Here is a 25363-nt window from a genome sequence, read left to right on the forward strand (position 1 = left end):
GGATTGCTGGCCGTGTGCTCTGCAGAGATGAGGGGCGAGCGCACACGTCCGTCTTCCTCCAGGCTGCAGGCTTGGCGGAGGCAGCGTGCATGCGAGTGGTGACAGCACTGGGAGGGAGGGAGGGGAACTGGGGCAGCGGGGCTTGGTGCCCGGCCGCGTGACCTTGCGCAAGCGGCCTAAGAAAGTGCTTTTAAAACCACCCAAATTCTGTAGGTGTGTCTGAAAAGTCTCCCCCTGGCGGGGCTCGGTCTGCCTTGGCTTTTCTGCACAGCGCGGCTGATGCTGCCTGTGTGCAGCAGCTTAGCTCCTTATGCCAGCTGTGACGGTGGGAAAGGTTTGCCGTGCCCGGTGCACTGGCCGTTACGAGCCGGACCCCCGGATACTTTGGCGCCTGCTTCGTAGATGCTCCTGCTGCTTTCAGAAGAGGGGGACAGAGAAGGAAGAAGGGTGCCTGTACTCCCTTTCCTTTGTTTTCACTTTGTGCTTTGTTTCTAGCAGGTATGGACGGGAAGAAATGCAGCGTGTGGATGTTTTTGCCTCTGGTGTTTACCCTCTTTACGTCAGCCGGATTATGGATTGTGTAAGTTACCTCCTGCCAGTTATTTGGGAGCACAGGTTAGCCTGGGGCAGCCTGGAGTACTGTTGCGGTGTGGGCTGCGTTGCAGTAGGCAGGGTCTTTCGGGGACGCTTTGCCCTTGAGTTTCTGAGGGGCTGGAAAGGTGTGTGATAGCCTGTGTGGGGCAGGAGCCAGTCTGTGCCAGGGCTAGCTCAGAGGTACAAGAGGGGCCCGCTCATGGCTTGGAGGATCACATTTACGTCCCTGTGTTTCTTTGCTTCCCGGGCCACGTTTCTGACCTTGCCTTTTTCCTGGTGCATGTTACTGGGAGCTGAAAATAAGGCAAACAAAAATGCAGAAATCCTCTTCATCACCTTCTCTTTAACTGACTCAGCAAAGCTCTTGGAGAAGTGCTTAGGCCTTGCTTTGGGAAAGCACTTTGGGCCGCAAGCTCAAATTCCTCAGCATCCAGCACCGTATCGACAGCCTGCCGGGAGCTTAACACTGACACCTCACTTTCACCCTTATATTTCTTAGCAAAATTCACCCAAGACTTGCATTTCCCTAAGCTGGGCTCTCCCCAAGCAGGCAGGCAGGCAGAGCGTGAATTTGGGAGCGATAAATGTGCCATTAGCAGCTATGCTCAGCCTGAGAAGGGGCTATGTTGTAGGTGATGGCTTTGCCTGTGGGTCTGTGGATGATGTTTTTCAGCAGCGGGGGCAGCTTAAGCCGTCTGTCTGACCCCCGCTGCTTGTTCTTCTTCTTGTCCCATCCCCTCTGTTTGTCTGAGAACAGCTTTTTGTGGGGAGCACAGTGAAGCAGGTGAGTGAAATGATTCGATGAAAAATGAAAGCACTCCCCTGGGTGGTTATTTTTAACCCCGTTCAGTTCAATGACCTCGTTTCTCTACCTGACCATGCACAGCAGATGTGACGCAAAGGTAGACCCGGAATTGGGATGGGAAATGAATAGTGAGCCATCCTGCCTGCTTGAGCAGAGAGAAACGCAGGCTGCCTCCAGCAGGGCCTGATTTGGGCTGACCTAGGGCCAGTGGGCTTTGAGGCACTTTGTCTTGTTTGAGTGATATTTGGAATTGCAGGTTTTACACTGTTTTGGTCTTCTTCCCCATTTGACAGGTACTTTATAGCAGTGGAAGATAACAAAATTATTCCTCTAAGCGTGCCAGATAGGTAAGAGTTGGTTGTGGTTTTTTACTCTATCTAAAATCAGTTGTTTGTTTAAAAACACTAAACAGTAAAAGCTAAATGAGGGAGAAAATCTTGAATCTTGGTTCCTGTGCATTTATGTCTCCTAGGAAACCTGGTTCCAAAAGACCACCTTATATAAGGTAAGTGAATAGTTTTCTTCCAATTATCATTCTGATTAATGGGTGTTATTTACTTATCTTTGCTATCGCCGAGTTACAATGATAAATTTTATATTTTCAAAGTATTGCAGGTGATGCACCTCCTGCAAGCTGTGTCTTTAGCCAAGTCATGAACATGGCAGCATTTCTAGGTAGGAACTACAAGGAGAATGTTTCTTTCTCTCTCATTATTCGTTTAAAAAAGTCATTGGAACATAAGTAACATCCAATAAGTACTGTTCATGGATCTGATGATGTGAAATCCTTTATACTGCTGTTGCTACTGATTAAGCTAGTATTATTTTGTCTTCATATGTAGAAACACAGAATGAAGCTGGATGCATTGAACTTTTAATTCCCTTGTGTAGTTCCCATCAGTGTTTTAGGAAAAAAATCACACAATTTCAGGGGAGTAATATTTCTGTTTTCTAAGGATCCTGTCCTGTAGAAATGGAAATGAGAAAGTTCCTGCAGGGGAGCTCACATAGTCACAGGGTTGCTGCACCTAACAATTAGCTGAAGATGAAAACCAGAAAATCTCTTTTTGTGGAGAGCAAAGTTATTCTCTTTTCCAGGATTTGGAGGATACTGATTCTCCAGAGCAAATTGTGAGAGAGTAAATTAAAACAGCTTTTGCAATTTGGATAAAGGTGGATATTTTTCACTTACAGTGCTCTTATTTTTCTAAACCATGTTTTTGGTATTATACCAGAGTTTGTGTGGATAATATAGATCTATTTTGCTAACACAGACAATTTGCAATAATATGACCAGTGTATGATCAGTCTGAGCAGAAGCATAAGAAGGTGTTCAGCAGCAACCAGCAAAACATCTCAACTACCTTGCTTTTCAGTGCTCTGTTTTGAATGCCAGCCAAAAGCAAACTGATTGCTTAGCTTTCTGTGTGTCCCAAGCAGTATTCCCGAGGAAGTGCAAGAGTAAACAACATAAAAATGTCCTATGGTTATGCTATGACATAGCATACATCATATACCATACATCATATACTATATCATGGCCCTTTGGCTAGAACTGCAGCCTCAGAAGGGCTGTTCTTCTAGTCTTTACAGAAAACTAATGCAATATTCCAGGCTGTTTATTTTGGTCAGCTTGGAGAAAGCTTGAAAGATCTCAGCATGTTCATGGGACCAGCTCCTGGTTCCAGTGGATGAGAGGAGACACTGGGCCCTATGGTAAAGCCTGCAGAAATATGTATTTGCTGGTCATAGGTTTTCTAATGTGGCTGGAGTTTGATGTGCCTCTTCCAAGAGAGCTCACTGCTAGTCAGTGGAATGAAACTTGACGCAAGCCCAGTTACTGTGGTTTGAGCGCATGGTGTGTACTGAGTACTGGGAGCTTCACAAGTAGGAAGGTGCTCTTCTTTTCCCCCAAGAGTTTTCAACCTAGCTCCTAGAGAAAACACAAGGAGGAAGGGAAGCCAGGGGTCTGGCGTTACCTGGGTTGGAGGAGAACGTCTTCCTGTGTTTCATGTCTTACGTGACTAGCGGGAGGGGGCCCATGCAGAAGCACTTAGCTAGTCTGCTGGCAGCCAGCCCTCTGCCCCAGGTGGAGGGCAAGGGGTCTGTGCATGCCCTGGCCAGGTAGTTACTGCAGCATGTTTTACATAATGACGCACCTTGCATTCTCTGTTTCTTCCTCAGCGCTTGTCATTTCTGTCCTGCGCTTCATTCAGCTGAAGCCCAAGGTGCTAAACCCTTGGCTGAACATCAGCGGCCTGGTGGCATTATGCCTGGCCTCCTTTGGGATGACCTTACTTGGCAACTTTCAGGTACTGCGCACCAGGCTCTCCCCCTCTGCACACCCGTTTATTAGTACTTAACCCATTCTTCCTCCTCGGACCTCTGTGTCTGTGTTGTGAAGTGTTGCTTTTCTCCTGGATCTGATCTAGTAGGTCTTTGAACTACCTGAGATGTGAGGTCTGGAGATAATGTGTCTGGCTGTGTTCCAGACCTCCGCTACCTGCTCTGCCACCTCCGTGTGCCACAGTAAGTGGCTCCAGCAACATGCTGAGATGAAGGACCCTGATAATTTTTCAAGTATTCCCAGCAGGATCTGCACCTGCATACTTATGCTTCATGTGCCAAGAGCCAGGAGCCGGAATCTACTGAACCTCTTGAACCCTGGGGTTTGGCACAGATGGTCCTGGATAAAAGGACTGAGCTGGAAGTCTACATACACATCTGTGTTAACAGATCCACGGCTGCCCACGCAGATTTAGCATAGAATCTTGTGTCCTTCATTTAAAATGTGTTTGTTGATTAAATCTACCTCCTGCTTGTCCTCAGGCTGGCCACGAGAGGGATGCAGTAGAGAAATCCTTCTTTTCCTGCTGTGATGGGTGCCCTGGCTGAGATCCCTGTAATGCTCGTACTGTTCTGCTACATTATCAGTACAGACAAACAAGCTGTCAGCTGCACAAGCTTGCTCTGTAGGGTGATGAGTCCACTGTGATCATGAGGCTGTGTCTGTTAGGCCTGCAGTGAAAATCAAGTCTTCGGAGTTAGTGGCACTCGGGTTTCCCCATCCCACTGCTGTCTCTGATGTTTTGCCTCCTGTTGGGATGCAAGTCACGAGCCCCATCTGCTGAGACCTGAGAAAGGTCAGTGTAGGCCAGGATCTCTTCTGGCTTTGCAGGCAGAAAGCTGTTTTTCCTGCTAATACAGAAGAGGTACGAGTTTTGTGAAGGGTGAGTACTGGCTTGTGTTGTGGAGTGGCTGCAGGAACTGTGTGTCCTTTTCAGTCTTTTTGTGTGTGTGTGTGTGTGTGTGTGTGTGTGTGTGTAATGAGGTGGGAACTATTTTGATTGTTTTTGACTTTCTCTTTCTAACTCCATATGGCTCTCCTAGAGTCAGGGCACCAACTAAAAACTTGCAGTCTTGCTTTTTCCTGAAAGCTTCCCAGCTGGGAGCTGAGGCTCTTTGAACAGCCTTGTATAGGTGTGAGAAGGATATTGCTTGTACAGCACAGGCACTGGGAAGCAGTTTCAACCTCTCCTCCTTTTACTTTCCCCTCAGAGCAAATGCCTGTTCTTTAAAAGCAGATACTTTGAATCATTCTAGGTTATGTCTTCCGGAGTAATAATCCCTGCCTTGTTGCTTAGCTGTATCCTTGCTTAGATCTCGTGCCAAATCATGAAAGTATGTGGTAATTAGACCTCAGTCCATGCTTTTTTCCTGCCTGACTGCTGAGCTGAATGTGGCATTAAATCCCATTTTTGGAAAATTACAGATTGGGATGTTTTAGAGAGATGTTAAGGCTGTGAGTCCCATGCAGTGCAGGCTGCCTTGGGAAAGCCAGCTCAGCCCCATTTTTGTCTGTGCCATCATTTGAACCAACTCTTAAAAAGAAAAAAAAAAAGTGGGGAGGAGGAGGGGGAGAGATCAGTGAAGGCAGAGTAATAGGCTGTTATTTTGTAAATTGTGGCTTGTTTGATGGGAATTTGTTAAATCACAGAAAGCTGCAGGGAGGAATTATGGCTTTATGGTTTCTTTCCTAGGGGATCCTCAGAGGCAGAGGGAAAAGGGAAATTGTTCAGCCTAGGTCTTGCCTGTACTGGGCTTTCTGAATGGGTTTGCATCCTGGAGGGATCTCTTTGCAGACTCCTGCTCATTAAGCCCGGCTTTCCTTTTGCCTTGCAGTAGTGTGTGGTCACTGAGCCCAGTGTGACAGGGGAACCAAGGGATGAAGAAGCACTTGCCCTCCAGAGAGGCTGGGCTCTCGTTGCCTCAGACCCTGGTGGCTGAGGATGGGTGGGAGAGGGGACAAGCAGTCAGCTTTTTGTTGGAAGAAACTTGGCAAACCAGGAGTATGTTTCTGTGGTTTGGCTCATGCTAGCTGAGAGGCGGTGTCAGGGCTCCGGCTGCTCTCTGCGCAGGCAGCGCTGCTCTGTGCAGCTGGTGCACAGTTGTTTCCATTGCATGGAGCTGAACAAGACCCCAGTGGGTTGACCTTGCCTGTCCTGGCCATCGCATCAAGGCGGGGAAGGATTTCTTTCTGAGCACTGTGTTGGTGGGCCTTGTCAGGTTGCTGCAGAGGGGGTCCCCAGGAGCTTGCATTTTCCACTGTGCTTGGTTTTGGGCAGAAGATCTGCTTGACTGTGACAGCTGTCCACTCATCCTGGTTACATGACACCTTACATCTCAGCCAGAGGAAATGATACAGCATATCTGTCTCACACCCCCAGTGATTCCCACTCTTCTCTATCCCACCCCAGCAGCAATCCAAGCTGGCCAGTAGATGATTTCTGTTGTGCCCGAACAATAACAGTCCTGTTTCTTCCTAGCTTTCCAATGATGAGGAGATCCACAACGTGGGCACATCGCTGGCCTTTGGCTTTGGGACCTTGGCATGCTGGATCCAGTCTGCCCTCACCCTCAAGATCAACCTGAAGAATGAAGGACGGAAAGTTGGGATCCCACGAGTTGCCCTGTCGGCCAGCATCACCCTTTGCGTGGTGCTCTGTATCCTTTAGTCTTGCTCCCTGGGAAGGCAGGTAACCTAGATGTCTGACTCTCTCTGAAGCAAGGAACATTGGGTCTTCTCACATCCATCCTCAGATCTCAAAGCATTTCAGAGTGCTGCTCATCTTGTCTATTGGTGTAATCTTGTGGTTGGTTCCTTTGTTACCCCTGTTTTACATGGAAGCACCGCTTCACAAATGGGCTAAACCCTCACTTCCCCCATATTTTTAAAACTTATTAGTAGTGATTTCTGAGGTGGTTATAATATTGAATAGTAGCTATGTGATTTAATGGCACTACTGCTTACCTACACAATAGCATTTAAGATCATGCAAAATATGGGGAGAAAAATCTCAGGAGAACAAACAAACAAGGGAAGAAATCAGGTTTCTGAAGATGAGAAGAATTTGTGTCTGTTAAAATGCTCCAGGGTGATACAGCCAGGTCTGTTCTCTAAGATGGGTATCACACTCAGAAGCTGCTGGGTCACACCAGCTTCCAGTTAGACTGAGGCATTTTACCAAGTGGGATTTTGGTAGTGGAGTCTGCAGTCTGGGTGTGCTTGCAGTTTCCTCTCCACCTTGTCCTTATTGGTCCCAATCCAGCCCTTCTTTTTGCACCAGCTCTCATGTGGACTGGAGGGTTGCTTTGGTGGATCAGTTCACTGCATAGCTGCATCAACATTAGTGCCGGGGCAAGTGAGAGGACAGGAATGAACTGCCAGAAATAAGCTAATCCCCCTCTTTTGGGGAACAGCCTGTTCTTAAAATAATTCCTGGGTCGCTTGGCTGCTTTTGAACATATCAGCAAGCGTCCAGAAGAATAGTAGATGGTGTGGAGAGCTACTGTCAATCCCCTCTTAAACTTCCTTGGAAAAGTTTGTAGCTTGGCATCATGCTTTGGTGTATGTAAGGTGGGAGTTTGCCAGGTGCCTGTGGTGGTCCCCTCCTCTCCCTTTCTCCAAGACCATGGCTCTCCCAGGGTGTCTCTGGCGTAGGGCTGCACACCAGGAGCTGTGACGAGTTGGGCTGGGCACCCACTGTTGGGATGGGCTGCTCCGGTGAGTCAGGGCTTAGCTGCTCCTGCACTGACACGCTGGGTGCTCCCAGCCTGGCCCTCCCCAGCCTGGTGCTTGGCACGGAAGGGCTTGGGCCCTCTATAGGAGGTGAAGCTGAGGCGGTCCCACTTCCCCCGTTGGCGTTGCAAAGGCTTGGGGCTGGCTCTCCACACTGTGCAACCTGAGCATAACCTTGGCACTAGAGGGGACGTGGGAGAGCCTTGAAGCCGGACATACCATGTGGGCACAAATTCGGTTTGCTGATACTAAGCCCAAGCATGGCCCAAGATGAAAAGCCTCTGATTATCTGCTCTGTGCAGTTAAAGGATGGGAGAAGCTGCTTGTTTTTTGTTTTTTGTTTTTTTTTTAAACCTGTGAAGCTGTGTGATCTTGTGTTCTCAGAGTGCAGAGGAAATCCTGAGAGATAGAAGAGCCCGTAGGTTTCAAAAAGATCTGCAGTGAGCTAGGGCTGTCTGCCAGGTCAGGAAGGTATCCTGTGCTTTAGAGGAGCTGAGTATTGCTCTTAAGGAGCACTCAAACATGACACAGGACCCAGCAGTGAGACCTTGGTGCCAGGCAATATGCAGTCTGAACACGCACGTAGTTGAGCCTGGAAGACAGTTTTTTGGCTCTGGCAGTGCTCTTTTCCTTTTCAGTAAAACATGCCATATTGTGTAGATTAATGTTTCCAGATTTCACAGGAAGGGCTGATTTTGCAGGTGATCCGAAGAGAAAGGAGGATTGCACTGCGTAGGTTGTAAGGTATTCCCATAGCCTGAGGTGCAGTGATCTGATCCAGTCCCTCCGGGAGGTTCCTGCAAGATAAGGGTGCTAGTCTGGGGCCCATAGCTGGAGCCCCATCTCACTGGTTCGCTCACTGATCAGTTGTGTGTTCAAGCAAGTCACTGACTTCTTTTCGCCTCATTCCCGCAACAGATGTTTGTCAGTGTCCCAGCTCCTACAAGCTCTCCCAGGACATTCTCCCTGACTGCCTCTTCCAGATTTCATCCTAATGGTGCAGGGCATCCACATGCATGCTGCCAGGATCCAGTGGGGCCTGGTGATGTGCTTCCTCTGCTACTTCGGCACGTTTGCGGTGGAGTTCAGGCACTATAGATTTGAGATCGTTTGCTCTGAGTACCAGGAAAACTTCCTGAGCTTTTCCGAAAGCCTATCTGAAGCCTCCGAGTACCAGACGGATCAGGTGTAGCCCATCCTCTAGCAGTGGGGAGGGGGGCTGGTGTGTTCTTATGGGTTAAACATGACCTCATTTATACTTTTTTGATGAGTTTGTTTTCCATGTGCAATCATGACCGTATTGCCAAAGGGCTCTGAGGACAGCTGTTACATTAAGAGCCAAACAAAAATACCTGTCTGAAGGAAGAGGAATGGATCGTTTTTGAACTGCATTGTGAGAGAGCACAAGTTTATGCTACCAGTGACTCTTTCTCAGCAGCTGCCGCAGTCCTGTTGTTCAAGACATGCAACAGCTGGTCCTCGAGATGCCTCCCTGAGGCTGGCACCCCAGGACTGTTCTGCAGAGGAGGGAACGAAGGAAAAGGACCTCTCCAGGCACAGAGAGTCTGCAGAAGTTGCCAGGTCCCAGGTCACTAGACTGCATCTTTTTTTGTGTGTAGCATTGTTTTGTTCACTTTGGATATGTGTAACTTGGTAGGAGTGAGAAAGCGGCCGTTTCTTCTGGACTTGGACTCAGCCAGTGGAAGACCCAAACGAACTGGCTTTTACTGTGAGCGGGCAGGCATTTCTTCCAGCCTGCAAAGCAGCCGAAGGTAAAGCTGGGTTTGGGTGAGATGTGGCTGTTGAACACAGTAAAGAGGCAGCGAGACTTGACTGATGCCGCCTTGTAGACAGGTGGGTTGTGCACACACCAGCGAGGACGATGCTCTCCACCTCTGTGGGCCACTACGCTTGGCTTCACCTTTCAGACTCAGCAGCTGGTACTGAGCAAGGAAGGTGCTGAATTCAGACATGACTGCCTGCCTGTACGCTCTAAACATGACCCAGAGAAGGTTGCTTTCTGCAAGTATTTAGTGCTGCCACCACATAGCACGCCTAATGTTTCAAAAGCCTTTTTTTTTTTTTTTTTTTTTTTTCATAGACAGGGAAAAATGTTGTTTTTAAAGACACTGGACTTGCCTGCAATGGAAACATACATTGCAGGTGGGTTTTACAGGCACAGATTTATTTTTGCTACGCATGTGCTTAGAAGTCAAGTTTCAGAGATGCTAATGCTAGGCCTAGGCTCTGCCTAGGCTCCAGACCTCCCAGCGTGGCCAGTTTTCCTGAGCAGGGTCTGCCACAAGCTCTGGATTCGAAGGCTGAAGTGGGCTTCCAAGGAGCACAGGCCCGGCAGGACACAGCATGGGAGCAGCGCTTCCCCAGGGCTCGGGGGACGTGGCATGGCAGCTGCAGGAAGGAACTGGGGAAAACAGAAGGGCTTCTCCCTCCCCGTCCCTTGGGGACAGGGAATCAACCAGTCCTTTCCTCTGAGCTGAATGACCAAAACCAAGTAGTTTTGGTGGGTACTCCCAAGTGGTGCTTGAATTGGAAGGCTGGTTGAAATACAAAAATGAGAAACTTTTCCTGCAGCCAGGTGGGCTGTTTTTCAAAGAAGAAGCAGAAGCACAAACCCCATGTCTGAATCCCCCCGAGTTTGGGAAGGCTGCTGTATTGGTCGGAGGAGAAGGGAGCTGTTTCACATGAGCACCGCTGCTGTTTTTCCCCTGCGAGTCAGGCTCAGCTGAATTTGCATCACTTGGCTGAGCTGACATGGAGCATCTTGTCATCCCTGCAGGAAAATAAGCAGAAATGAAAATGGTGGCAAAAAGACATTTGAAGGGGAACTCCTACCCCATAGTGGCATTTCTGTCAGAAAGGAGAGGGCACAGGGGAATTCAGTGCTCTGCAAAGGTCAGAGTCCTCTGCTGAAAGCAGAGATGATGAAGAAAAACTGTCAAAAATAGTGTGGACAGAAAGCTTTCAGCCAGCCCTTTACTTTGTATGTCTTGGGCCAAAACTTGCTCTCAGGCAGCTCCATTGAATGAAGGGTTTACACTGGATTGCTAAAGGCTCCCCCTCCTTCTTTTAGCTGTGGTGTTAGCGGGAAGCTTTCGTGGAGGGAAGCGCCAGGGGTTGCGTTTAACCGCACAGGGGGCCGGCAGGGCCATGGAAGGTGCCCTGCTGCCCAGGCGCCATCACGGAGAGCTCTCCTTGGGCCGGGGGCGGGAGGGGACCAAAAGACACTGATGGGGATTCTCTTACACAGGCACACACTCAATGCATACGGAGCAGAGACCTGTTTTGTTTTAAAGGTGTTTTACTGTAAATAGTCCACTGTGACTTTTTTTTTAAATCAAGTACTACTTTCAGTTTTATCATTTTATATTTTGGAATTTTATCAAAGAAAAAAAGACGATGTTTGTGATTTTTTTTTTTCCTTTTCCTATATGCAATCCAAACTGAAATTCAGGTTTTTGGTGATAATTCTGTACATTTCTTACCGTATTTCTAACAGCACATTTCAGTACAGCTAAATGACTACTGATACACACAGAAACATGACCACTAAATAAAGTGCTTTTATGGAGAAAGTGTGTTTTATTTTTCTCCCATACCCCATGCACAGTTTTATGATGCAAAAGGCGAGTTATTTACAATGTCATGATACAAATTAACAGTAACGAAGCCAGGGACTATTCAGCCATGCAGATACACTTATTGCAATAGTTGCTAATTAGCAGGCTCTTTCTAGGAAGCAGATCACACTCGTTACACAGCCTGGAAAGGCATTGCATCTAGCTGCCTCCCAGCCTTACCTGCTACCATCAGCGTTTTACAAGGACAGTGCTGGCATGATGTAGTTCCTCCCCAAATGCCTTTCTCTGGTTTGTTGTCTATACAGCAGCCTCAACAGGGACATCTGTAGACGTACATCAGAGTGCAGGATAGTATTTATATTCTGTTTTGGCCATCTCATCCCCAGAGCTGTGAGTGCAGGCTCACACACAACCATACAGAAATCAGTAAGCAGCAAACGATACCCAGGCGCAAAGTCCCAGCAGCAGGGAGCAGGGCCTTACGGTTTCAGATCGCCCCTGTTACTGCTATTACTTGCCGTAGTCTAGTTGTGCCTCTCACCCTTATACCCCACTGAGCCCCTCTTGAAATCATAAGATGATCTGGGAGGTAATGCTGCTTCCTCTGCAGGACAGGCTAGCCTGCCTTAAAGAATGGACCAGGAAGGGTGAAAGCAGAAAAAAAATGAAGTGCTTACAGGTTAAAAAAAAAAGTTATCTGTAAGTGATGGAGTTACTGATAGACAGGAAAGCTAAACACTGCAATAGAGTGAACACAATGAAAGCAAACTTGTGTTTTGTTTTTATTTACTACAGTAGGAAAAGCTCCGTGAACATCTGGTATAAATTGGCACAATTTAGGCAGGGTATGTGAAAAGGTCTGGGTTTTAATTCTCAATAAATGCAGCAGGATGTGTCCATTACCACCAATTATTTATAAAGGGCTGCTCTCAGCTGACTAGTGCCATGAATGCATGACAGGTGATCTTGGCTACTGAGGAGGAGCTCAACAGGTTACTGCTAAGGGAAACACTTCAGAAACGCAGCCACACTGACTTTGGTGTGCAGCCGGTTGGACCCCACAGCTCAGCACCACTGGGCAGCGCTGTGAGGTGGGTTTAGAATTTAATTTTTAAAAACATATGGACCTAACTTTGAAAGCTTTAACTTAATGCGAGAGGCAGAAATCCCATTTACAGGGTGAAACTTGTCTCTCCCCATAATCCCAATCGGCACCTCTGGGAGTGGGGGGATACAAGCTTTGTTTGCAGAATGTTTTTAGGAAGGACAGAGCTCACGGTGAGGCTTCTCAGCACCAGGTTGCAATGAGTGACACGGAGGGAAGCATCCCCTGGGCTAATTCCTAGCTGGAAAGTGAAGAAAAAGCAAGGTTTACAGGTGCTGCTGCTCGGACTGCTCCCAGCTCTGGCAGGCTTTTGCAGGCCTCAGTCCTAGTGCATAAGGAACCCCACACTGTTCTCTCCACCACACCTGCCCTAGTTGTGGGTCCAATACATGATGTGGGTTTGGTTTTAAATTCTGATTACTGACATAGTTAACTAAGGTTACACAAGGACAACTGAGGTGAAGCACAGTCTTTTGTGCCTGCACCCCTTTCCCTAAGTGGAGGAAGGCAGGAAAAGTTCAGTGAAAGATGAGATGAGACTGTAATACGATTTCTCGTCGTCTGTCAGTCCTGCGTTGCCTGGCCTGATGACCACAGCCACATGGGTATCCGCTTCCTCAGCAGCATTCGCTTCTGAAACAGAGTGAAGAGCAGAGATGAAAAATCCCCTAAAACACTGAAGTGTTTTTTAAAGGTTGAGGCTTAGAGACCAGCTTTAGTATGCGGCACTGTAGGGCTCTAGAGAACGCCCAGCTCTTAGCAGACCCGCTTTGGATGATGATAGCTGCTACGTAACGCAAGCTGGCTGCCTCGTGACCTCCTCTCTCTCTCCCTGCTAATGCCTGTTCAAGGCACCGTGCAGGCAGCACACACCTATAGCTTGACTGGCATCACAAAGAAGCTGGGCTGTAGCCTGGCATCGGTGTTAGCAAATGAAACACCCGCAATGATCCCTGACCCAGAATGGAAGCATTCTCCGCGTGAACAACTGGTGCTTTTCCCTCCAGGCCTGTCCCCGGCTCCCTTTGGCCTCCTAGGCCTGCCGCTCCGCACCCACCATTGTCTCTCACTGGAAAATTCACCCTCTCCAGCAGGGGCCCACCAGGTCACCCACCCGTGACTTGATCCCCAGCAGCCCGGACGTGGCGTGCAGGTCACATCCCCTATGAGGTCTGCACACAGCCCCGGGTGTATGGATGCAGAGGGAATTGTGGTAGCTCTGCCAGAGCCCACCAAGGGATGCCAAGGAGCCCAAGGCCGAGTGCTGGCTGCTCTGCTGAGGGCACTGTATTCCTGCTGGCGAAAGGTGGGCCCTGAGGGGGACAGCTGGTGAGGAGCAACCTGTTCAGCAAATGCTGCCCCAGTGAAATCCGCCTGGTTCACCTCCTGCCCAAAGTCAGTTCTCACAAGCTTCCTTCGCTCCCCAAGTGCAGCAAGAGCCAACAGGGAGACTAAAAAGGGGGAAGGATGTAACTGCAAGCTTCTACCACCTCTGCTGCCAGGGCTGAGGAGGGAATAGGGGCTAACTCCTGGAGACTGAGCTGCCTTGGACTGAGACCACAGTCCAGTGCCATTTCTGCCAGAAAGATGTTCCCAGCTAAAGGGAGGGAAGAAGCTCCCTGGGCCTGGCTCCCTAGGAGTTGACCCCTGGAGCCCAGGAGCAATGTCTTCCTACAGCTGTGCTAGTCTTCCTACAACTGCTAGTGGCACAAAGAACCATGCTCTACGCATGACGTAGCAGCACAGCAGATGTGGTCTGTTCCCAGTGGAAATCGAGCATGGGTCATGAAAACCCCTGACTCTATTCGTAAATGGGGCATGCCAACTGCTTCAGCAAACACCATGCTCCGCTTTAACAGCCTCCCCTTGCTTCCTGGCACAAGGGCAGGTTTTCAACTTGACCCATTTTCCCTCAGTGCACAGTGTCACTCAGAACTGCTGCTGTTTGAGGGCCTGAAAGCTTAAGGAAGGAGCAGGGCAGCATGGCTAGGCGGATGCCACAGAAGTAAGGCGGGCTGCAGTGTTTATGGGGTGCTTGTGGCAAGTTAGCAACACGCGGCTGAAGACCACCTCCCCCCCTGCCACAACGAGAGCCAGCAGGACTGGCAGGCCACCTACCTCGAGGGACATCGGTCAGGAAGAGGATGTTGTTCGTTGCACACCCAATACTCTCAGCAATCCTTCTGTAGCTCTCGCTTTCTACCTTGGGACCTATTTTGGTATCGAAGTGGCCATCGAAGAGCTGAAAGAGAGAGGAAAAGCAAAAACACTTGCTGGATACAATCTGAAGAGCAGAGCTACGGGGAGTTCTCCTTTCATTCCCACTGCAACAACAGGGGCCAACAGCCAGCTGTCAGCCCTGGCACTGAGCAGATCATGTCTGTTGGCAAACATGCTGCTTTTAACAGGATAGTGAGGAGGCAGAGCTGTACGGAGGGGAGTTTTACAGGTTTTTCTCATTGTCTTTAAGTTAGAGAGAGATGTTCACAAGCTCTGTGAGAACAGGTGCTTGTCACCATTCCTTATGGCACTCTGCTCAGCTTGTCTTTTTCTGCAAGACTTTCCAGAACAGGGACCAACTTAAGCAGAGAGGATTTGCCTGAAATAGGACAATAGTCATCTCTCAAACCCCTGCCCAACTATGTTAACCACGCTGCTGCTGACTGCTGGACACGCTTTCTGCTCTCACTGGGGGATAACTTGGGGATGTAGAATCCAGCTAGCGTTTTCAACTGGCTGAGCTGAACTCTGCACATCAAGCGCACCACTGTTTTTCTAGCTGAGACTATTCTTGAAGCATTACATCAAGAGCAGTCGTACCCTCCCGCTTCTAGGAATGAACTGCTCTGCAGATGGAGAATCTGTAAGGAAAGTGATAATCTTATCTACCTCTAGAATATCACCTTCTGTAGAGTAGCCAAACAGAAGCTTCTGGGCTTCAACGCTCCCTGAAGAGTAGATGTAGACCTTCATCCCCGCTTCTCTCCACTTCCGGATGGCTGGAACCACATCTTCAAAGACTCTGAAGCAAAATAGGGCAGCAGGTAAGGACAAACCCAGACATACCTGGGGGAGACACCTTTAGCCACACACTGTGAAAACTGTCCCATCAGTACCAACAAAGACTTCTTTTAAAATCTGCCCGGGGCTTCTGCAACTGGGGAGTGTATTTCAGCAGCCCGTAATATATTCTTAGCTCCAGCAGACTGAGCAGCTCATTCACGGCTACACAGACGGCAGCTCTGATGAGCTGTTCCAGACATTTGGCAGGAGCCTCTCCAGCCCCTTCAGTTTGGAGAGGGGAGAAAGGGCTTGGGAACGTGGCCTCCAGCCACTTTCCTGCAGGAAGGAGGAATAAGGGGGAGGACAGAGAAGAAGGCAAGCTCTTGCATCCTGAATCCCACCTGCCTTGTGAGCTACAAAGGTTTAATTTTTGGTAAGAGCTTTGCCCATAAGCTGTATCTGAACAGGGTAAACCCATCCAAATACGCTTAGAGAGGAGTAGAGATGAGATTGCAGCTGCGGGAACTAACTGAGCATCTCTCTGTGAACTGTTACAAGCCAGACAACAAACCAGGAAAGGAGGGTTTTCTAAGGGACACAGATCAGTGTGTCAGTTCAGTGACCAGTTCAAGTTTTACAGCAGTGGGTCAAACATGTCCCTGCCTTAACCTCACTGCAGAGGAATGAACTGACTCCTCCTGATCACTAGGTACCTGCATCCCTCCCCCTATGCCTCTGGCCTTGCATATAGCAATGGGCAGAGCAGTCCTAAAACGGCAACCACGTTTCACTACCAGGCAGTAGCAACCTGAAGCCAAGCTCAGCAGCAGGGAGCAAAGCTGTGAGAGAGGGAAGGAGGACCAAAGCCATGGCAACCAGTGCGTTGTAACGGACAGGTCTGTCAGTTCCCTCACACCCGTCTCATTTGTATCACGGGATCCCTCCAACACTGCACCTGTATGTATGTAAAGGTCCTTCACTGCTTGGCGCTACAAAAAAAACCAAAAAAAAACAAAAAACAAAAAAACAAAACAAACAAACAAACAAAAAAACAGACAAAAAAATGTCCTCTCAGCCCTAGGGGCCCACAGCGCAAGCTGAAGGGCAGCAGGTGAGGGAAGCAGCTGTGAACATGCTGTACAATACGCAGCAGCCTGGGTGCACTGACCGCCCCACAGCGGGAGTGCTGACAGCCCCTGCGCTATGGGGAGGCACTGAAGGGGCAGCTGGGGAAGGACACTTAGGAAAGCAGCAGGGGAGACATCACCACTGTGCTGGGGAAAACTGAAGCCAAGAGGATGGTAAGGAGTAACAAAGAGGAGCTGACAGTAAGTACCTTGATGATACGTACGGTGGTTGATGAGGAAAGGCCACCAACAGCCTTAAAAGGGCAGGGAAGTGGTTTGAATCTGACACAGCAGAAGGATGGAGAGAGGAGAGGGAGGAAGAGTGATCCTCTGGGAACCTAGTTTACATTCAAGTCCAAACAGCAGCCCTCCTCCCTATACCACTATATGTGGCCACCTGAGTTAAGGCCCAAAGGTACTGCCCCGAGAAGGGGATCTGAGCACCTGCAGTGCCTGAAGAAACAGGGCTCCAAAACAGATGCCAAAGGATTGAGAGTTTTACAGACTTCTAGCCATCAGCTAGACCTTTCTTCATCTCCGACTTCTTGACCATATGCTCAGCGCTCTATTGTGCTAGGCATTCAAAAAAAAAAAAAAAGTCGTTCCCCCCTTTTTTTTGTATAGTTACTTACTAAATGTATCTGGTGTCAGCAGAAAATATATTGAGGCCATACAGCACCTGTAAAAACTCCCAGACGCCCTCATGTTTCTGCATGCTGAGTTGAGTGCCTAGATTTCAGCCACTGATGTGCTGAATATAGTTTGGTGAGGGGGAGATTTCAGCAAAGCACATCTCACTCCCTGTTTGCTGCTAGGCAGCAAGGCTGGCTCCATGGTATCTGGGCCACTACAAATGTTTGTCCACGGTATGGCCCTGAGGAAAAGTACTTTTAACAGGTTCTACCTGAAGATCAGTGAGATGTGAAGGGCAAAAGCAAAACCCTTTTATTTAATTTTCAAAATAAAGGCAATCCACCTGTTTATAAAATAATAATTAAAAAAAACCAGGATGGCTGACCCTCTTCCCTCGCTTTTGTTTTTTGTTACTTTTTCTGGCGGGTGTTTACACCTTTTTCCATGCTCTTTTGCCTCTTCCTCATTTCCCCCTTGGCAAAATGCCTCAGACTTAAAGATTTATTTTACTACTTTAGGAACCTGAAGTGCATCATTTAACCAAATGTCTCTGGATATAAATAAGAAGATTATGCTTAACTCTGGCGGTCCCTACTTAAATACCCGTGGGTTATGGCTGAAACACAAAGAGGAGCCAGGAAGACAAAAAGAAGTGGAAAGGCAAGAGATACTCAGGTAAGAGATAAAGCAGGAGGAAATGAATAAAAGAACCTGACCCACCAGCAGTCTAGGTTGTTACTCCTGCAAACCCAGCTTTTTAAATTTTGTTAAAAAAAAAAAAAAAAGAGGGAGAGAGGAAAAAAATGGAGAGAACTGTGCAAAGTTCATACTTGAGCCTCAATCTCCTGATTTAGGAAGAAATCTCTGTACCGAAATACAGAGAAATGTTTTGACTTTTTAGAGTGGAAGATACGTGGCTTGGGTCAATGTTCCACTAATCGTGCAAGCATAACTGTCCTGTGTCACGTCTCCATTATGTGCATTCCCACAGATATTCTGTTTCTCAGATCCCCTCTCTTTTATAGACCCTGCCCTGGTGCCTGGAGAACTAACTGTTTCCCAGCATGTACACGCTGATTTTTCCTTAAGGAGAAACACCCTCATCCACCTGCAGTTTTCCCAGTGGAGACTGGGACAATTTGTTCAGTCCCTAGGTCACTGTAAAATATTGGTTCACAGAACACAAAGATTAAACTCAATGGATTTGTGTTTCATTGTAAGATCAAGTTTGGAAATGAAATGACTGCAGTTGGTTCCACAGCAGCAGCGGCCTGGCTTAAGTCGCCGCTGACAGTAAACATATTTGCTTCTCCACTTAGACAGTTATTCTATTTAAATTTGTACGTAGGGCCGTTTCTGGGACTTCATACAGCTACTCCAGGGAAAGGTTTCAAATGCAGAAGTTACTCACTCTCCTTTCACATGTCCAGTTGCATAGGCCGCCCTCCACATATGACCTTGCAGTTGTTTCAGTGCTGTGGTCTTTCTGTCGAGAGACATCTGCCAGCGCACGTTGTCTACGACAGCCTGGATAACCCTCTCCAGCTCCTCTTCCCCACTTCCGCTCTCTAAAGGAATTGGTACAACTCCATCCAAGCTGGAGTCCTCTAGAGCCTGGAAATCATGAATCACAAAAAGGTGGGGGAAGAGACAGAGTAGTGTCAAGATGTCAATTTAGGAAATCGGTCTATTATCTGCATTAACACATTTCCTAAGTGCAGGACGCTGTGCTTCGCATTAAGGACAGGAAGTCAGGGAGGGTTATAATATGGTTTGAATCTTTTCTAAGTCAAGAGTTCATAATCCAGTGGGGTCTAGAAACACATGCTCTGTACTTTCCAAACCTAACAATTAGCACTGCTGTGGTTGTATTGTAAATAGTCTAACAAGGATTATACTCGCTTAAGTATTTAATTACTGAAATAAAGGCAAAGAAGCAAATGCCTGTGTTGGCTTCAGACAGCTACAGGTCTCAAATTGAGGCCATTCCACTGTACAGGGCCAGAACATGCTACCCCACACAGGACAAATCCTCTGCCAACTGCTTTCTGTGCTGCTTCCCCAACAGGTGCCTGGAGGCTGCCGGTGGCAGGTTCAGCAAGGAAAAGGCACCATGCAGGCACCACGCTGAGCTGAGGGAAGCTCTCCTGCTGTGCCTGAGCTACCACCCAAGCGGCAGATGTTCTCGCAGGACAACCCCAAGCTCTGGGGTCCACTCCCTGGTCGGAGAGAGGGAGGTCTTCAAGGGAACTAGCTTCCATGGGGGACGGAGAAGGCCCACTGGCTTGTTTGGAGTGACTGCAGGGGAGTTTGAGTGACCTGAAGTCCCAGGTAGGCAGTAAAAACACATCAAGACATTATATAGCTCAGTTAACCAACCTGTTTCCTCAAAAGACCGACATCCCGCTGGCACTCCTCTTCCTCCCAGTGTGCACGCAGATACTCCTTAATGTTGTCTTTGATGTAAGGGAACAAGGTGTCCTAGGAGTACATAACAAAAACAGGCAGCTCGTTTAATCTGAAACAGGTAAATCTGACTTGGTTTTGAAGCGATCATGCGTACATGCTGGCGAGTATGATTATTTCCCCCACTCACACTTTCTCTACAGCACCACAAGTTACAAAACTTTCTGCCAAAGTTGTCTGTCTGCTTTCAGGCCAACCCTAACCTTGAACCAGGCTCAGTACATATAGATTTGTTTTTTGGGGTTTTTTTTTGAACAAAAGTGTATGTAGCTGCAACTTTTAAATCTCAGCAGAGAAAGCAGCTGGAGTGGCTTTAACAACAAGTCAAGTTCATTCTGAGAACGAACAGGTGGGTCATACCTTTTCCTGGACTTGCCTAAAAATGTTAACGCTCTCAAACAGTAGATGTGACCATGAGTTCCCAAAAGCTCAGGATTTCAAGGCTGACTGGTGACATACTCTGAACTGACAAGTTATACTATTCTATTTTTAATGGGGCCCTTGCCCTCACTGAGGTCATTCTGGAATGAAATTCAACTTGTCACCCAAACTAGAGAACTGTATATACAGTGGCCTTGAGAAAAAGTCTAGTTCAGTAACATTGGGCTCCATAGAACAGGCTTCCAAATGAAATAAAATGGAGGTAGGAAAAACCGTCAAAAGGTAACCACAGACACCTGGGATCTCAAGGGCAACCAGAAATAATTACAAAATCTTTTAATTGCTGGTGTTTCATGGCTGAAAAGGCACAAGCAGCAGCCAGGTGTGTTGAGAGGTAACACCCCTGGGCCAAGGTGGAGCCTCGGGACAAGAGGATGGGCAGGGAGCTCCTTCCTCTGGTACAGAGGACGGATGGGTGGTTGTTTCAGAGCAGCACTGAGGGTTTGGCTCTGCTGCCCCAACCCTGGATTTTTAGAAGATGAGGACTTGAGAGCACACTTCAGCTTTTTCTTGGGGAAATATGACTGTTTGGACTTTCTTGGTTTTGCTGGCGGATGGAAAAGCATTAGTGACGAGAAAGCTGGATTTATAGAGCTTTATTGGAATTAGGAGGACTTTGAAGAAATCCTTTCTTCAAAGTGTTCCATAGTCACTCACATTTTTTACTTTAATCAGTTGGATAAAAGCATTTTTCCTTCTCAGTTTCTTATTATTTGATACCTTGAATTTTCACTTCAGTGTTCCTTCCATCAATGGTGATACCATCTCATCACATAAAGAACTGGACTTTTCCTAACTGTGAAAAACTTGGGATGGGGAAGAGTAGGGAGGAAACTAAACTTAACTGATCTCTCCTGAAGCAAAAGAAAGCCAATGCTATTTTTCTCCTCTCTGTATGTCACCTTTAATATTGTCACAGAGCGGAGAACGATGGGATTGATGAACGATGAGTTGACTCCATTTTACTGCCACTGTTTCAGTCAACTGAGTTCCTGGTAATACTGGCCATAGCTGTAAGCGGAAGCTTCTCTGTGATGTACAGGAGCAAAAAACTGGCCAAACTATTAATTAAAAGTACCATCTCAAATGCCCACACTTGTTATTTAATTTTAAAAAAGTGTTCCTGAAAGCATTCTGTAGCAACAAGACTTTTCGATTTTCAATTACTGAAATGTAATCCATTTCCCATGTTGCATATTTTAAAAGCAATGCAAATGTGGGGGAAAGGAAAAATCTTTTTAAAAGCCTAGAAAAATCCCATAAACTTGCCTAAGGAAATCAAGTCTTGTCATACCTGAAGCTGCATTCTCATTTCCTTTATCTGAGCTCAGTAAGTTTCAAGGTATCTTTTAGATTTGGTAGGAAATTAAAAAGTATCCACTGGGAAGGGGAACTGACTTGATGCCTTTGTGCAACTTCTCTTACAACATGGATTTCAAAAGGTCCTGATTTCTTTTTAAAAGCAGCATTTCTTGCCCTCACACTTGCAAAGAAAAATTTCCAAACAGAATCCAAAATTTCTTGTTTGTCCTCCTAAGTCTGCAGGCAACCTGATGCCGGGACGAAGAGGCACTGCCCCCACGAGTCCGCTGAGGTCATGGGAAAGTAGCAAGAGCGTCCTGCCTCAAGGCCAGTGAGAATATCGGACTGAGTCAGTACTGAGAATTATACTGGTGTTTATTTTTAGTGGCTGAAATAGGAGCAAGCGGATGGGACTGCCTAGTACAAGTTATTTGCTAGAGAGAAAAAGATGAATACATGCCCAGGGAAAGCGGACTGGAAAGAAAATAAAAGCAGCGATTCCAAAGATCTCTTCCTGGTAAGTGGTAACAAATGGGATAACAGTCTAGAAATAAGTCAACAGCTGGAACATAAAATGACCAGCCTGAATCAAATGCTACCCTCGCTCTGTAGGCGAGTTTCCTGCTGCTACCTGGGGAGCTTGGGCTGAAGGGGAACAGCAGCTCTGCAGGCATATCCTGCCCTCCCAACCATGTATCAACGCTGAAATTCGTCTTCTCCCCAGAAGGCAACTCCCGAGCACTGGAGTGCCAAGACCTTATGTCCTTTGAGCACAATCAGTTTTCCTGTGTGGAGTTTATGGATTTTTATTTCCTTTTCCTCTTTTTTATTTTTTTTCCTTCCTTTTTCCAGGAGGGACTTCAATATGACAGAAGACTCAAAAACTCTGGAAATTAGCTAAGTATGATGTCTTTGGAGGACTGAAGTAGAACCAAATTAATTATATTGGTAGCTGAAAACTTAAGCGGAAAGGGGATAAGGAGATTGCAATTAAGCCAATGGGAAGCCCGTGCTGGTTTTTGATGGGGCATCCTTAAGGAGTAAGGTTTTGTGAACGCAGGTTGAGTAACAATAACTCTCTTGGAAGGGTTCATCCGAGGCCAGAAAAAGCTTTCTGCCAAGTGCTTATAGCGTGCAGGTACTGTGAGTAAGGCACTCTGTGGCTGTGTTGCTAAAGGAAGAGGACAGAGGCATGTACAGTGTGAGATAACAGCCTTTGCAATATTCACTTGTGTGTGAAAGCTGCTGCTAAACTCAGTGTATTCGGTGACTGAGTGGATTGTAAAAAGTGCTGGAAGCTGAAGCTGAACTCCTGAAGCACACACTGGCAAACGTGTTGGTCTGTGGTCCGAGAAATGATACCCGTTTGAAAACTGCAATGATGAACTGCAAATGTGACAGATCACTTACAAATTTCAAGACTGACCCCAGAAAATGATTTGCTGAGTTTCTAAGGCTGTAAGTTTCTGTGGAAAAAAAGACTCCTGGCATCCTATAAAAAAAGTCTATTTCTCCAAGGCCTTGGCTTTCAACAGGTCTCTTGCTGGGGGTTGGAAACCCTTAATAAGTTTCCCCAGGGCAGCTCTAAACCTTAGTAAATTCGCATAGTTTTTTTATTTTGGGTAGCAGGAGACCCAGAGGTGCATGACGCAAAGCTCCTGTAGCTCTATACCCAAGTCCTGGGCATGCTGGGAAGCCCGAGCTACCATCTCGCAGCACCACCGACCGGCCAGACACCTCTGTAACGCCAAATCCCAGAAGCGGCTGCACAAACGCAGCTCACAGGATGGAGAAACAGCCGTGTGAACGAGGACAGCTCTGCTGACTTCCTAACCCATCTCGACTGCTTACAGTGACACTAACCCAGGTAATAAGAATGGTTGTACTTTTACTCTCAGCTTGATGTTCAAGTAGCACGCTGTGATTAGTGCTTGCAGGATTTCATGCAACCAAGGTGACTGTCTGCACGGATATTGAAGGCAAAATTCCCAAAGTTCAGTAACAGTTAGCTCTTTGACAAGAAATCTGGCAAACCCTAGAGGCTAGTTTAGGCTCTAGAATAAAGAGGCTAAACCCTGCTTTACCAAATTACACATCTCCCCTGCCATCTGCTTTCTCTTGCACAGTGGACCCAGAAAAAAAAAAAAATTGGTGGCATATAACATGCAAAAGTTAGAAGCCTAGCATCTTTGCTTAATCCACTTAAATCCAATTTAATGACTCATTTTATTTTGTTACCTTTTCATATTAAAAGTTCTAATGTTAAAGAAAGGATTAAATAAAATTATTAAAGAAAAAATGCCCACAGACCCAACTGTGAACCTTTTGAAGACAAATAAAAATAACAGAGGTGAACTGAAAGTCCAAGTAAAATAAACTGTTCCAAGTGTTTTCAGGATTTTCAGTAAACTGAGAGCCATAATTTGTTTGGCTCCCTGCAACAAAAAGACTTCAGCTAGGAAACATTTTCAGGCATATTGCAGGTATCAGTTATTAGCATGACAACAAATTGGCTCCTAGGTGGTTGTAAACAACTTCCTTGCTCTGTTAGATTATGTGAAGTGTTGAAGCTGTTTAAATTAGAAGATGTCAAGGGAAGGGAGGCAGCTGTAACGCTATCTAAATCTGTAGTCTGTTCAAGAGCACTAGAAGAACATAGAAAGGAAATATGTAGGTCATATTGCTCATCCATTAAACTGTGTTAACAAAAAGACCTAGAAAGTCTTGCAAGCGCATTCACCCCTCCAAGCGTTACGTGGGTCACAAAGTACCCTCCTGTATTCTAAAGCAAAATGCAAACTATCGGCAGAAAACATCCACCAAAAGCTCCAAGATATCACAGAGAGATGAAGGTTAATGACAGGAGCAGTCTTAACATAACGTCCGTTCAATGTCTCAAATACAAGGAAATTACTCCCTTCTATTAAGGGCATGGCAGACACGAGTTGGGTTAGGGCCTGCAAACCTCTGGGAGAGAAGGGGCCCACAGCTGCTGGGAAACCTGCAAACTGTAATAGTCTGTTTGTCCAGACACCCTCCTGGCCTAGCAGACTGTCCGTTTCCCGCGGGTTCGGACCTAAACCAGCACTACCACAACTTTGGGGCCTCCTCTTAGGAAAGGCAAGTCACCCATAACATGCTGGGCGCCGCTAACGTACGCTTGATTTGTTCGTGGTGTTGACTTCCCCTTGTATTTGTGCTCTGACCCTTTCCCACGCGTGCTGGAAAAACTCGGATAAATCTCTGATGACATTGGACAGCTGACTATCGCCCTGGCAAAGGGAAAAGGCAGTGGATAACCCAGAGACACTATTTCAGGCTCTCTGCAAACTCAGGCGAGCTGCGGCAGCTCCAGCTAGATGTGCGCTTGGGAAGCATTCCTAGCGACAGCAGCGCTGGAAGGCTTTTCCTGAAGCAAGCCGAGGACACTTGAATACGTCCACATCCTCAAAAGAAATTACTTACTGAACTGCCCTGTATTACCCAGATCTGAACAGTTCCCTATAACACTGCCCTCGGTCTCAAAGGCAGCGGCAGCTCGCCTTCCTTAAAAGCGAGCAAAACCCCCAAACAGCGACTTTTTAAAGGACCCGTAAGAACGTATTTCCTCCGGAAAACAGAAGTAACAGCGTATCAAAGACACTCGCGCAACCTCAGAGATGACCCACGTGGAAAAAAGCCGTGGGTGTAGGGAGGGGAAACGACGAGGCTGGCGCAAGACACGGGGGGACAAGGGAAAGGAGAAGGTGGGGCTGTTAAAATAAAATTTAAAGAAAAGGAGAAAAGGAGCGGCAGGCCTGGGCAGCGCCCGCGGGGCCGTTGGCGCCGCGCTAACGGCCGCCGGGCGCGCCCGGGCCTGCCCGCGCGCCGCCGCCTCACCTGCACGAAGGCGATGGGGGTGGTGGTGCCCTCGATGTCCAGCAGGATGGCGCGCACCTCCGCCGGCACCGGCAGCACGCCCATGGCCGCCGGCTGCGGGCGGAGAGGCGCGGGCGGCGCCGTGCCGGGGCCCGGCGGAGCCGTGCCGGTGCGCCGGCCGCGGGGGAGTGCCGGCCGGCCCGGGCCCGCCCCCGCCCGCCTCGCCTCGCCTCGCCCCGCCCCGCCCCGCCCCGCCCGCCGCGGCGCAGCGCGGCTCGGCGCGGGCCGCCTCCCTGACGGCGCTTGTGGGTGGCACGTTGCCGCGGCGCAGCTGCCCCGCGCCGCCGCAGG

General features: G+C 47.9%; 2 protein-coding genes across 5 annotated transcripts in view; one reads left to right on the top strand and one right to left on the bottom strand.

Annotated features, from left to right (window-relative positions):
* TMEM150C (transmembrane protein 150C) overlaps nt 1-11071 on the top strand; it is a 23731-nt gene extending 12660 nt beyond the window's left edge. For 2 of the 4 annotated variants that reach the window (XM_067297444.1, XM_067297445.1), the window contains 7 exons: nt 496-580; nt 1693-1746; nt 1872-1904; nt 2007-2074; nt 3584-3711; nt 6226-6403; nt 8462-11071. In XM_067297444.1, the coding sequence (XP_067153545.1) occupies nt 496-580; nt 1693-1746; nt 1872-1904; nt 2007-2074; nt 3584-3711; nt 6226-6403; nt 8462-8670 (755 nt within the window). In that variant the 3' untranslated portion in view covers nt 8671-11071. The remainder of the gene's footprint in view (nt 1-495; nt 581-1692; nt 1747-1871; nt 1905-2006; nt 2075-3583; nt 3712-6225; nt 6404-8461) is intronic. The other 2 variants (XM_067297446.1, XM_067297447.1) reach the window with 1 other exon arrangement.
* On the bottom strand, nt 11056-25205 carry ENOPH1 (enolase-phosphatase 1). Its single transcript, XM_067297443.1, has 6 exons — nt 25034-25205; nt 19325-19426; nt 18357-18559; nt 15072-15204; nt 14301-14424; nt 11056-12815 (listed from the first exon to the last, which is right to left on the bottom strand). The coding sequence occupies exons 1-6, from the start codon at nt 25115-25117 to the stop codon at nt 12676-12678; spliced, it is 786 nt and encodes a 261-aa protein (XP_067153544.1). The 5' UTR covers nt 25118-25205; the 3' UTR covers nt 11056-12675.
* Nucleotides 25206-25363: the final 158 nt, after the last annotated feature.

This window comes from Apteryx mantelli, chromosome 5 (genome assembly GCF_036417845.1).
Source record: "Apteryx mantelli isolate bAptMan1 chromosome 5, bAptMan1.hap1, whole genome shotgun sequence".
In the NCBI taxonomy this organism is placed as follows: Eukaryota; Metazoa; Chordata; class Aves; order Apterygiformes; family Apterygidae; genus Apteryx; species Apteryx mantelli.